The 13,201-nt window shown below is 42.0% G+C and overlaps 1 protein-coding gene and 1 gene segment (V, D, J or C); one reads left to right on the forward strand and one right to left on the reverse strand.

The window, feature by feature from the left end:
• Positions 1-13,201, forward strand: part of LOC123851077 (immunoglobulin kappa light chain-like) — a 92,026-nt gene that overhangs the window by 41,204 nt on the left and 37,621 nt on the right. Inside the window, exon 3 of the mRNA XM_045884578.2 lies at positions 6,286-6,394. Coding sequence (XP_045740534.1) covers positions 6,286-6,394 — 109 coding nt within the window. The remainder of the gene's footprint in view (positions 1-6,285; positions 6,395-13,201) is intronic.
• LOC135361744 (Ig kappa chain V-III region TEPC 124-like) overlaps positions 1-13,201 on the reverse strand; it is a 39,821-nt gene that overhangs the window by 17,933 nt on the left and 8,687 nt on the right. The window contains 1 exon segment of the V gene segment in view: positions 12,802-12,842. Coding sequence covers positions 12,802-12,842 — 41 coding nt within the window.

Below are 13,201 nucleotides of genomic sequence, written 5' to 3' on the forward strand. Positions count from 1 at the left end.
AATTAGAGTGTAAAGCATGAGTGAAGGAGTATGAACATCATTATTTGAATATACACAAAGCCTACTTCTTTCTTTGGCATGGCCTCCATAAAATCTCAATAGAGTAGGGTTCGGGGAGCTCCCAGGTTGGTGAACACATCCATACTGGGAGGATGACACACCCCAATCCACGGGGACAGGAGCTGTTGCACTGAGGACCCTCCCAGTCCTCACATTATGTATCTCTCTGTCTAGCTGATCATCTGTATCTTTATCATAGCCTTTAATAAACTGGTGAACATAAGCAGGTAATTCTCGGAGTGGTGTGAACTGCTCTAGCAAACTAATCAAACCTGAGGGGGGGTTCATGGGAACCCCTTACCTATATCTGGTCAGAGGCAAAGATCCCTTCTTCACTCCCATTAGACGATGAGACCCCTGATGGGCTAGTCCTTCTCAAGCTGGGGCCTCCACACCGCCCTGTAGAGCCACGGGCAGCTGCTGTGAAGGATGAAGTATGGACACAGAAGCCACTGAGAGCAGACCCAGACCCAGGAGGCTGTGCCCGTGGGGAAACTCCATCTTGAAAGTGCTTGGTGTCGTCCCCATAGCTGGTCAGGGACAGCCACCTGGCTTTTATGCACTGGAGCTTCTCCACTCCCAGGTGATTGCTTGTGCCCAGTCTCTGCGAGAGTGGTGACATCTTCTCCACAATGTGCATCAGCTTCCTCCCTAAACATACACATGGGATGCATATAGACCCAAATTTGAGGTCTTCCCTGAAACAAAGCTAAAAATCATTTTCTTTCCCGTAACAAATTTCAAAACTTGCTCTAATATAAAAACAAAATCCTAGTGTGAGGGCAAAAATAATGTTATGGATTCTCCATACTTTCAATAAACAGCAAAAGTAAAAGTGAAACTGAGGAAATCTGGGGAGAAAGTAGGAACCAATATGAAAAGACCTGCTTCTCTGGCAGGTGCATCAAGCATGCATAAAGGTATAGTGGGAGAGGAAGAGATGATATCCCAGATAAGGATCTGACCCATGTGTCTCCATTCAGGTCCACTCTGGAGACCTACCACAGGGCTGCACCCCCCTGGGGGGTTGGCTTAGACTTTTGTTCTACTGCATCCCAGCTCCACTCCCTCTCTGCCCAATCCTGCTTTCTCTTTCCAGAGATGGTGATCTCAAGAACATTCCCCAACCAGTGTCCCACATGCCACATTTGATGTGAGGCTGCTTTCCAGAGAACAACGCCTATGACCAGTGACGTCAGAGAGTATCACAGGCCAGATGGTCATAATAACCTGCATAGGCAGAAGGTGTACATTTTCCAAATAGTACAGGGACAGAATGATGTCAGAAAGAGAGATCTGTGGCAGGAGATAACTGACTGCACATATTATTAGAAATTAAATCATTGTTCAGGCTCTTAGAGTATTTTGTCTGTTACTGGAAAACTCTAGGTCAGGGGAGCTGAAGCCTAAAATCATGGCTTCTGACTCAGTTCCTAGACCTAAGTCAGTTCCTACTCTCAAGCTCATTGACTGAGAGAAGGCCAGGTCTCAGAGGAAGGACCCTAAACTTTTGCCATAGATGTGTTGAGAAAATCTTGCTTCCTTATTTTCCCTAAGGAACTCAGGGCTCTGGGCTTGAGCTCAGAATGTTCCCTCTCTGCCCTGATGTGAAAGCCCTTTGCTAGGAGGACACACAGTGGAAGGCAGTGCTCTGGTGGAGGAGGGAAGGGAACATTTGTCTGGGCTTAGTGTTTAGTGTTTGAAAAATTACATGGGACAAAACTGATGATTCATATATAAATATTTAGGTGGCTTGGATGGTAACAGAATTTTCTTTTGGAGTCTTGCATTGACAAGATATGTTAATGTTGTGAAAATTTACACTCAACTCATACCTCTCTTACTTAAAGAACAGGCAGTTTCAATAACCATATCACGTAAAGATCAACAAGATTAATGTTCTCTTTTTGTATTCTTTCCTCTCCATCTCTCAGGTGAATCAAACTTCTCACAGAGAAAAAGCAAACAAACAATCCATCTATCTCACAATCAAGCTGTGGAAGAATATTTTTTAACTGACAAGAAAAGTGGTAGGATTTCATGAGAACTCCTCAGGACAGAAGTTCCAGCCCTCATAGGAGAGACTTTCGGGTCAGGGATGCAAATTCCTACACAAAGTAAGATTTGTGTTTATAAAAATCGAGAGAGTATAAGGTGGCTTATGGCCAAAGGGAACTTCTGTGTCACTTTTCCCAATTAGACTGGTGTGATTCAGGGCCCTGCCAAAGGATTAGCATTGATATAAGAATAACCTTCACAGTCAACATAAGACATTGCTCCCATTTCTCCACAGGATTCAGATGAAATTCAGGCATCTCTCAAAATTTATTTACTTATTTATTTATTCCAAGGAAAAAGAAAGGAAAGAAATGACAATATTAGGAAGGAATTCAGAGCACGCAGATGGAGATCAGGGTTTTGAAGTATCTAGATCACTGAAGCTCAGAAATGAGCTGCTTCACATGGTTCAGAAGTAACTTATAAAGTCAGAAGATCAACACACTCACAGGTGCAGTGAACTAACTACCTGTCAACTAGTTTATTTATTGGTTAGTTTATCCCCTAGTGGTGAGAATTTGCATTTACTTAGAAAAGGTGACCTACTTCAATCACAGGTCCTAAGAATCTACTCAACACACATGAAGTTGGAGATGCTCCCTTTGCTGGATGGCTTGATCTCATTTCTCAGGCAAGAACAAGCTCACCTTTTATTGAAAAAACATCCATTTGGGCTCAGTCAGACCACAGACTTCTGTGTGTCTCTCATCTTGGCCAAAGAAGTGTGAGTTTGAGCTTTTGACTTGATAAAATGTATAGATCAAAGTCTACAGAATATATAAGAGCATCGCACTCCCCGTCCCACACACTCTGACCCCAGGTTAATGGACTCACACAGTTGCACCAATGAGACGGTCTTCCCAAGATACACAACTCACACACTGGCTTCCAGTTTTCCGGACCCAAATGAACAGCCTTTGGCACAGAGACAAAGTGCAATAAAACCCACCTGTGTAAGTCCTTGCTCATTCAGTTGATGGTGGTCAAGATTAGAGACTCTAGAGTCCTGTTCTCCACCTGGACCTCATAGAGGTTCTTCTTACACCCCTTACAAATGCTTATGATTTCTGCACGGTGTGCAGTGACCAGTGTTGATGGGATCAGTTTTATTGTCCAGGGTACAACATAATTTGTAAACATACAGGAGACACGGATTCCTGTTTAGAATTAGGAATACTCGTCCTTCAGTCTACAGGTAGTACAGGAAAATTTCAAACCCTTTTTCAGATTGCTAAAGAATTTTTATACAATTTTGCTTTTTCTGGATATTTTAGAGGAAAAATTATGAGATAAGCAACCAAACAGAAAAGGAGACTTTAAAGTTTTCATGCTAAGCTTCATAGGAAATAGTAACATTCTTTGAAATTCAAGCAATCTAAGGAATATTTAATAAAAATAACATTTCAAAACTGATACCTGGTAAAATAAACATGTCAGATGAATAATATTGAGTCATATTTCCACAGTTTGAGTTTTCACGTAGGATAATGCATAATGTGTCTTTTTTTTTTTAGTATAGTTGATACACATTGTTAGTAATGTGATCTGTAATTTAAAATTTTAAGGAATAAATCTTTAAACTCACTTTAAGATCTATAATATTGTCTTGTATTTATCCTCTTTGTTTTTGTCCTTATGTTTTTCATTTTCAGTGACTTAACTCTCTGAATTCATTCACTAGTAGGATTCACTAGGAGGGCTGGCATTTTCAAGAGTAAGATTCTGGATTGCATTGGCTAGTACTTTGAGAAAAGATCAAAGAAAAAAACCACAAAAAGCGTAAATAAAATGCAGCTAGTAAAATATGGAACGTGGGCTATTATGCTCCTACTTCTATCACAATTTGTCATTAGCACCCGAGTCCTTCCACAGAGTTCAGGCTTTACATTCAATACTTTTTTTTACACCATATCTCTTCCGACATTGGTACAAAATCTTATTGTTGGAGGATTTCCTAGAAGACATTCAGACTGAGCTTTCTTGTGTAATCATGCTTGGAATTGTATGTATTTTTTTTTTCCCAATTCATATGACTTTGGGTTTAAATTACCTGAGATCTAACAGAACTACAAACTCTATTCATTCCGTTTCTCCAGGATTTTATTTGCAGGACAGTGACTTTAGTTGTGAGGTAATTTAGAGTTGACGCAATTCTCACAAACAACTGAATATGACATACGTCAGGCTGACACATATAGAATCATTAGGTTATGTCCCTATTTTAATGAAGGATGGTTGGTAAACTGATGCCCCAAGCGGCTCTGACCCCACACCCTGTTCCACAGTGACTGTGCTTCACTGAAGACCCAAGAAAATGTCAGTCATAGATATAAGTGACCCCTAGACATTGAAATAGTTATCCCAGTTTTTGCTATTCTCACACACAGAATCTCTTTTTGAACTGCAGACTCATAGCTGTGGATGCCGAACATAAAAGCCAAGTGAAAGACACAACTTCTCACACAGAGCTAACAAAGAACCAGAACCCCTGACAGAAACTGGTTACACATGATGAGGAAGCCTCTTTATGGGAAGGGGTTTCCTGAGCATCAATAACAAAAAGATAATGTAAAAGGAAACATTACAAAATGAAACATTGTTTATTCTGTCCCATCCTCTTAGGAAGTGCTGCCCTTAAGAAATCTCTTTGATTGCTACGGGATGTGTGTGTGTGTGTGTATGTATCTTATATATACCATACGGTAGTGTGTCTATCTATCTATCTATCTATCTATCTATCTATCTATCTATCTATCTATCTATCTATATCGGGGGGGGGAAGAGAGAAAGCAGTATGACAGGATACACATCACATTGTAACAAATGGTTACCACAAATTTCATACTCACTGCCTGAAGCATAAAAATCTGTCTTCTCTTCTATTCTCTTCAACAGGACTATTAGTTCTCTACTTGTAAGTGAGAGATTCTTCTCTGTCAAGTTCTCACTTTCATCTTCTCAAAGAGTATATTCATGACGTCCCAGGGTGAGTTTAATTTATTATTAAATCATTATTAAATTGTCTAAACCATTACCCTGGAAACTCAGATCTCAGAGACTCTAGACTATCTACAGTATGTGCTGTGATTTGCAGAAGTGCTGCCGATCAGCTGGAGTGGAAGTGGGACCTGTTTCCTCCTGGACATTAGCTGAGAGGAATCCAAGCAGGATGGCCATTCACCTGCCAGAAATGGACTCTAGACACTCATGTCTATATCTTCAGGGTCTCTGGAGCTTTCCCAGAAGGGCAGGGCTATAAGCACTGTGTCCGGCCACAGATCCTGATTTTCTCAGTCAGATCCTACTTCTGACTCAGGCAATATGGAATTTGTCTCTGTGAGTTTTCCTCCAAGCACAGAAGACATTTTAAACTACTTGACTCACAGGAGAGGGACCTGCACCCTGCCTTTGGCTCTTTCCACTCTGCTACACCCACCAGGGGATTTGCATAGTGTCCCCTGGGGAGAACCTCCCCTTGTAAGTCTGAGATAAAGGTCAGCTCTAAGCTTGTCTTTACTTACTAGGACTCATCAGTTCAGCTTCTCAAAATGAGGTTCCCTTCTCAGCTCCTGGGGTGGCTGATGCTCTGGATCCCAGGTAAGAGCGGGGGGGGGGGGTGATAAGGGAGAACTGGGTTGGAATGGTGGCTCTGGGGGTGCTTTGCTCTCCAAGTGTATTTTGTCCATGTGTTAGGTTGCCCTCCAATAAGGGCAATTTAATTTTTAGGCCTGTGAAAATTACAAAGAAACTAAAAGGAACAAAGAGCAGTGCTTTAGTGAGATGCTGAATAAGAATGAGGCCACTTTGCCTTGCAATATTGGGTATCTTTGGAAATTGGATATATTTAGCGTATGAATCAAATCACAAAATATGGTTTTGCCTAAAATATACACCACAAAAATCTTAAAAATGACTTATAATGTTTCTAAATATCCTGTACTTATCTCTCATTATTTTAGGATCCAGTGGGGAGGTTGTGATGACACAGAGCCCCCTGTCCCTGCCCGTCACCCCTGGAGAGTCCGTCTCCATCTCCCACAGGGCCAGTCAGAGCATCCAGCGCAGTAATGGAAACAGCTATTTAAATTGGTACCTGCAGAAGCCAGGCCAGTCTCCACGGCTCCTGATCTATACGGTTTCCAACCGTCTCACTGGGGTCCCAGACAGGTTCAGTGGCAGTGGGTCAGGGACGGACTTCACCCTGAGAATCAGCAGGGTGGAGGCTGACGATGTGGGGGTTTATTACTGCCAGCAAGGTACACATGCTCCTTGCACAGTGGTTCAGCCCCGAACACAAACCTCTCTGTCTGGCTGTCACCACTCTGCACATGTGTTGCTTGAGTGGGGAGCAAGCCCAGCAGAGTCTCTGGGCGGGCGTGAGTGGCAGATGCTGGAGAATCAGGGCAGTAACGTGTAGCTGAGTGCTCTGGACCGTGTTATGGCCCTTCGGCTGCAACAGCCCTGGCGGGGCAGAACCAGCTCCAGAACAGCCATGATCAACCTGCTGTGTGAACAGTAAGCTGGAAGGGAGAGCTGACCTGAACCTCATCCCGACCCTCCCGGCCTTGAGTGCACTGGTCAATTACATTTCGTCAGCCCGAGAGTCAGAAACGTGAGGCATATTGGTGACAACAGAATCACACACATTTTGGAGCTAACAGATTTTGCTACATTTTTAATAGGATAATATTTGATATCATTCAGAATTTATTATTGCTTATTTTCCCACTCCTTGACCTTCTTCTTTCCCAGTTACACTAACCGCTCTTGCACGATGTTCTCTAGATCGCATTCTATACATGACATCCCCACAGGAAATATGGCTGAGAACAATTAGTAAAATTTTGTTCTTCAAGCACCAAATAGACTTTTTAAAATTCATAACAGATATAAGCTCCTAATCCTATAAAGAAGATGTGGTCTACATATACAATGGAATTTTACTGAGCCAGGAAAGAATGAAATCTTGCCATTTGCGACAACATGGATGGACCATCAGGGTATTATGCGAGGAGAAATAAGTCAGACAGAGAAAGGCAAACCCATATGATTTCATTTATATGTGGACTCTAAAACATGAAGCAAAACAAACAAAAGCAGAAAGACCCATGAATACATACAGAGTCCAAACTGGTGGTTGCCTGAGGGGAAGGGGACAGTGGGGAAGGCAAAATGGGTGAAAGAGAGTTTGAGGAACAGGCTTCCAGGTATGGGATAAGTAAGTCACAGGGATGAAAGGTACAGCACAGGGAACGTAGTCAATGGTAAATAGTGTTGTATGGGGAGAGACGGTAGCTACACTTGTGATGAGCACAGAATAGCATACAGATATGTCAAAAAAGAATTATGAGAATTCTTCAGGGAATTTAGAATCTCAGTTTTGAAAACTGCTACAGCAATGTAAACTAAGTATCCACAGTCTTAGAAGTAAATATTAAATTTAAATATTGTCACATTTGATGGAAAAGAGCACTATTTTATATGAAGCTTCAAACAAAACAATCTGTAGTAAGACAATTTTAAGATTATTTTCTTTGTAATTGAAGAGACAGTGATAGAATGCATTAAACAGGTGTTTTGAGGTAGGCAAATTATGGAGCTACTTTCAGTTTCATGTATTATATCCACATATTGCAAGAAATGTCAGAAGAAACATTAAAATATCATTGTATACATTTATATCTAACATTAACTTCAGATTTACACAAAACTGATTTGCGTGAAGAGTTAAGTCATTTTTCAAAAAATGGTTCATCAGGTCTAGAAATATTAAAATTTATATTTCAAAATAATTTATCAGAAAGGCATCATAATGCTGTTGCAGACTATAAAATATTCCTAACAGCTCAAGTTTGGGGGTTTTTTTTTTTTTTGCATCAGAAAGAAAAAGCCTTCTCAAAGTTAAAAATTTTCAAAAAATATTTGAGGTCTTGTATTCGCCAAAAGAGACTGATGTCATTTTCAATTATATATGGAAATTGAATTTGCTAAAAGTACAAATGTTGATGCCATAATAAATGAAATTGCAGAAAAGCAATCCAGAAAAATCTTATAATCAGTAAAATATCAAATTAATAAAGTCTTAATCATCTATTATATAAAATTATAATACACAAATATTATTCTTGCAAGTCTATCTGTTTGTAAGTTCACTGCAAATTTATTGGAATATTTGCAAATTTATTGCCAGTATTATTTTGCCAGTTCTAACACACAAATGTCATTTTTGCAAATACTTACTTGTCTGTATTTGCTCTAGCCCTGTGGGTCTGAGAACTCAAGTCCTGCTGGCCATCAGAGCCAGGTGGTCAAGGGGTATTGGTCTGGATGGCAGCCATAAAACCCGGACGCCAGACGGGTGCACAAGCTCTTTCCAGGTAGACACCAGGGACCTGGAGCTGGGCAGAGAGAAAATGCAGAGTGCAACCACAGGCTTCCCTGATTTCCAGGGAGGAATGTACTCAGCCCCTGGATGTGCTCCAAATTAGAAGCCTAACCCTCAGGCAGCAGCTTTTAAGAAATGAGAATAGGCCTCTTTGAGGGTAAGACTGGGAGGTGGGCCGTTCCGTCTGCTCCCTGTTTCTTTGTCTACTATTGTTTTGGGGGTCTCCGTGCACACCCCCCTGGCTTCCAGACAGAGGTGTTTGGGGGACGGTTCCTCAGGTAGAAGTCTTACAAGTTGGGGCACTGGAAGTTGGGTCCAAACCCTTCGCTCTTCAGGGAGAAGCAGGTATTTATAAGTTCCCTTCCAATCATATATTGTGCGTTGGGGGTGGAGTGTATGGCAAGAACGTGTCCCAGCTTTGTGCACCTGTTTCAGTGTGGGTATTTCCTCTTTAACCCAATGTGTAGGAGTCCCTCAGCTAGTTTCTGGATTTTTTACAGTGGGAGTTGTCCCATGTGTAGCTGTAGATTCCATGTGCCCATGGGAGGAGGTGAATTCAGAAGCCTCCTATACCACCATCTTGGACCAGAACGTCTTTTTCTTTGGATTCTTACAGAAGAAGTTTGGATCACAGACTTTAAATGTTTCCTCTTTTTTTTGTTTGAGCGTAGTTGACACACAATGCTACATACTATTTCAGGTGTACAACATAGTGATTCAACGAGTTTATAATTGTTCTTTGCTCACATCTGTCACCATACAATGCTATTACAATATCACTGACTCGATTCCTTATGCTGTAAAAATATTAAATAAATAAATAAATATTTCTTCTTTCTGAATATAGGCATTTAATGCTATTTATTTCCATCTAAGTATTGTTTAACCTCCCACAAATTTTGACACGCTTATCATTTAGTTGTATTTGGTATTATCCAATTATGTAATATTCACTTAAAATTATTACAATATATTATTCTATCCATACATTATATAGAAAGGTATTCCATCATATGTGAGGATTTTGTGAATAATTTATTATTACTGCCTCTAACTTAATTATTTTGTTGTCAAAGAACATTTTCTGTAAAATTTCCACACATTTAGGGTTACTTGGACTTGTTTTATGGCACAGGGAATGGTTCATCTTGGCAAATGTTCAAGGTGCTCTCCACAAGGATACACATTTTTCCACTTGTGCTTTACTGTTCTCTGGCAATTAATTCAAGTTGGTTGGTAATGTTGCTTATGTCTTCTATTCCCTAACGGTTTTCATCTTGTTCTATCAAGAGCCGATAGAGCTGTTCTATCAAGTGTGTAAGATATTTAAATTTAACTACATTTATGGAAATTGGCAAACACTACAAACCAGAACTTTTATTTCTCTGGAGAGCTGGTTGTCAGACATTGACTAGCACAATAATGGTGCGATGTAGGCTGTAACTGTTTTGTCAGAGTTCCCTTTTTTTCTATTTCTACCACCACTTTATTTCTACCAAAAAGTTTTTTATGTTGATGAAGCCCCAATAGTTCATTTTTGCCTTTGATTCCCTTGCCTTTGAAGACCTGTCTAGCAAGAAGTTGCTGCGGCCGAGGTCACGGAGATTACTGCCTGTGTTCTCCTCTAGGATTTTGATGGATTCCTGTCTCACATTGAGGTCTTTCATCCATTTTGAGTTTATTTTTGTGTATGGGCTAAGAAAATGGTCTAGTCTCATTCTTCTGCATGTGGCTGTCCAGTATTTCCAACACCATTTGTTGAAGAGACTGTCTTTTTTCCATTGAACATTCTTTCCTGCTTTGTCGAAGATTAGTTGACCATAAAGTTGAGGGTCCATTTCTGGGTTCTCTATTCTGTTCCATTGATCTATGTGCCTGTTTTTGTGCCAGTACCATGCTGTCTTGGTGATCACAGCTTTGTAATAGAGCTGGAAGTCCGGAATTGTGATGCCGCCAGCTTTGCTTTTCTTTTTCAACATTCCTTTGGTTATTCGGGGTCTTTTCTGGTTCCATACAAATTTTAGGATTATTTGTTCCAGAGGAAGATGCACATCAGCTGGGTGTTGGTGAGGCGGTCCTGGCTTGTAAGTCTCTGTGGTCCTTCCACTTGTATAAATTAGGCGGGCACAGGAGAGGGAAGGTTCTCGGTACTTTTGTGAGGTGTGTGTACCGCTGGTACAAGGCATCACTTACGTGTTCCTGTCCAGGCAGGCTTAATTCAATCCCATTAGCAAAGAAAGCCTTATGGGGCTGTGCAGAAAGTAACTTTGTTCTAAGATGACCTAAGAGGGGGAGGGGGCGCCTGGGTGGCTCAGTCGGTTAAGCGTCTGCCTTTGGCTCAGGTCATGATCCCAGGGTCCTGGGATGGAGCCCCATGTCAGGCTCTCTGCTCAGTGGGGAGCCTGCTTCTCCCTCTGCCGGCCGCTCTGCCTACTTGTGCTCTCTCTATATAAACAAACAACAAAGAAAGAGTAATGCTCTGGAGGAATGGCATCACACCTGCACCTTTCCCTTCATGACCCAGGCTGCCACCAAACTGGAACCCATTGAGAACTGACTCATTCCCCAGACCTTGTTCCTCCCCTTCCCTCTGAAGGCCAAGCGTCTTCTACAGTCAGCTAAGCCCAGGCCCCGTAGAGGGCCACCGTGAGGTCTCCCAGACACGGAAGCAGAACCCATGACCTTCACGGTATCTGAGGGAGAGCAGCTGGGCCCACAGCTGCTGGAGTTTTTGGTGCTGTCTCTAACACTGTGGGTGGGTGGCTGCCCTCTGCTGGCAGGAATAGTGGGCTGCATCTTTGGCCTCCAGGGCGCTGATGGTGAGAGTAAGAGATCCCACATCCAGCGCAGCTGAGGTGAACTGGGACCCCTGAAGCCAGGCTTGCTGTGCCGTAAACAAGAAGCTTAGGAGAAGCTCCAGGCTTCTGTTGGTACCAGTTTAAGTTGCTGGAGCTTATACTGGTGCTGGTCCTACAGGGGATGGTGAGTCTGTCCCCTTGGGAAGCAGCCAGGGAGGCTGGAGACTGGATCAAGATGATTTCCCCCACCGGAAACTAAGATCACATAGGAGAGATGAAAGAGATGGAGGGGAGCAGAAACAGAGGTAGAGAATGTCTTCCTACCAGGCAACATACAGATTTACCATAAGACTCAACCTAAAAAAAGAAAAAGCTGGTCTTAGACTCCAGCTCTGATGGCAAAGAGGTTCTAAGTTTTGAACTTCCCTTCTTTCTCAGCTATGACACTGAGCAGCAAAATGCTGAGAATTTGAGCCGGAAAGTCCATTACGCTGGCTGAGTCCTGTCACAGGCTAAACACCTGCTCTCATAAGAACGCCTCTTAAAAACAATTCTGAGGGTTTTGTGATTTCAGAGGAAGATGCAAATCAGCAGCGTGTGGGTGAGGAGGTCCTGGCTTCTAAGTCCGTGTGGTCCTTCCACCTGTATAAGTTAGGCTGGCATAGGAGAGGGAAGGTTCTCGGTGTTTTTGTGAGGTGTGTGTACCTCTGGACCAGGACATCACTTACATGTTCCTGTCCAGACAGCTTAATTCAATCCCATTAGCAAAGAAAGGGGCAGTGCCGGAGGTGAATTTCCTCTGTGGTGAATTCCCTCTGTGGTAAGAATCTGCTGTACATAATTTCCATCAGAAAATCCCAACCCCCACAGGTCTGCCTCCTCTTTGCCCAGCTGCTGCTGAACTGAGACCCTGTCCATTCATTTAGGTCTCTGCAAATACCTCTGAACTCCCAAAGCATAGGAAAACTAGAAGCCCAGTGTGTGATTTGGAGCCTAGATATACTCAAGGATGTTCCATGAATGATAGGCACTGGTTCCATCTAGAGAAGAGAACCTGCCTATAAGGTTGAGCCAAAACACCTCTCTTTCTGAAACTGAAGGACATGCAGCTGTTGGCTCATTAGCACATTTAGCTCTCTACCCCATGCTGGTTTCAAAAGGATCCTAAATTTTGAGAAGCTAGAATATATATTCCATTAATTTCCACTCTAATTTTTATATTTCCTTCATTCTACCTGCTTGGATTTTGTTTGCTCTTTATTTTCTAGGTTCTTAGGGTAGAAGTTTAGGTCATTGGTTTGAGATGGTTCTTTCTTTTCTAATTCAGGCATTTTTCAAACAACATTTCTAATATTATTTATCATTTTATTACAAATTTAACACTAGGCTGAGGGAAACATTGGCTATTTCTTCATTTGGGAAGCAATAGGAGAAATATGAGAAGCTGGAATGGAAACAGGGCCTTGAGGGGTCGATCTGATGCTGTTCATGATCCATTACCTGGGAGGAGTTTTCATATTTGATGTCCTGGGCACTGGAGCCTTTTGGGAGAAAGAGAATGGAAACAAGCAAACAAAAAACCCTATGTAGTACGACAGTTATAGAAGACTTTAGGGTGGCCCCATGACACCCACAGCCCAGGGTTCATGCCCTCCCATTTAGTGCGGGCAGAGCCTGTGACTTACTTGTAGCCCATACAATCTTGCAGACGTGAAGGGATTTTGCAGATGTCATTATGATCCCAAATCAGTTGACTCTGAGTTCATTAAAATGGAGATTATGCTGGGTGGGCGTCACTAAATCAGGACAAAGCCCTTAAGGGAGAACTAAGCCCTCTCTGTTGTTGATAGATTTCCCCTTGCTGGTTTGATTAGTAAGTATCTCACACGTCAGGAATTTT

The sequence above is a fragment of the Mirounga angustirostris genome, unplaced genomic scaffold (assembly GCF_029215605.1).
Source record: "Mirounga angustirostris isolate CCGP_5_RB_7025 unplaced genomic scaffold, mMirAng1.0.hap1 SCAF_10, whole genome shotgun sequence".
NCBI classification, from domain to species: Eukaryota; Metazoa; Chordata; class Mammalia; order Carnivora; family Phocidae; genus Mirounga; species Mirounga angustirostris.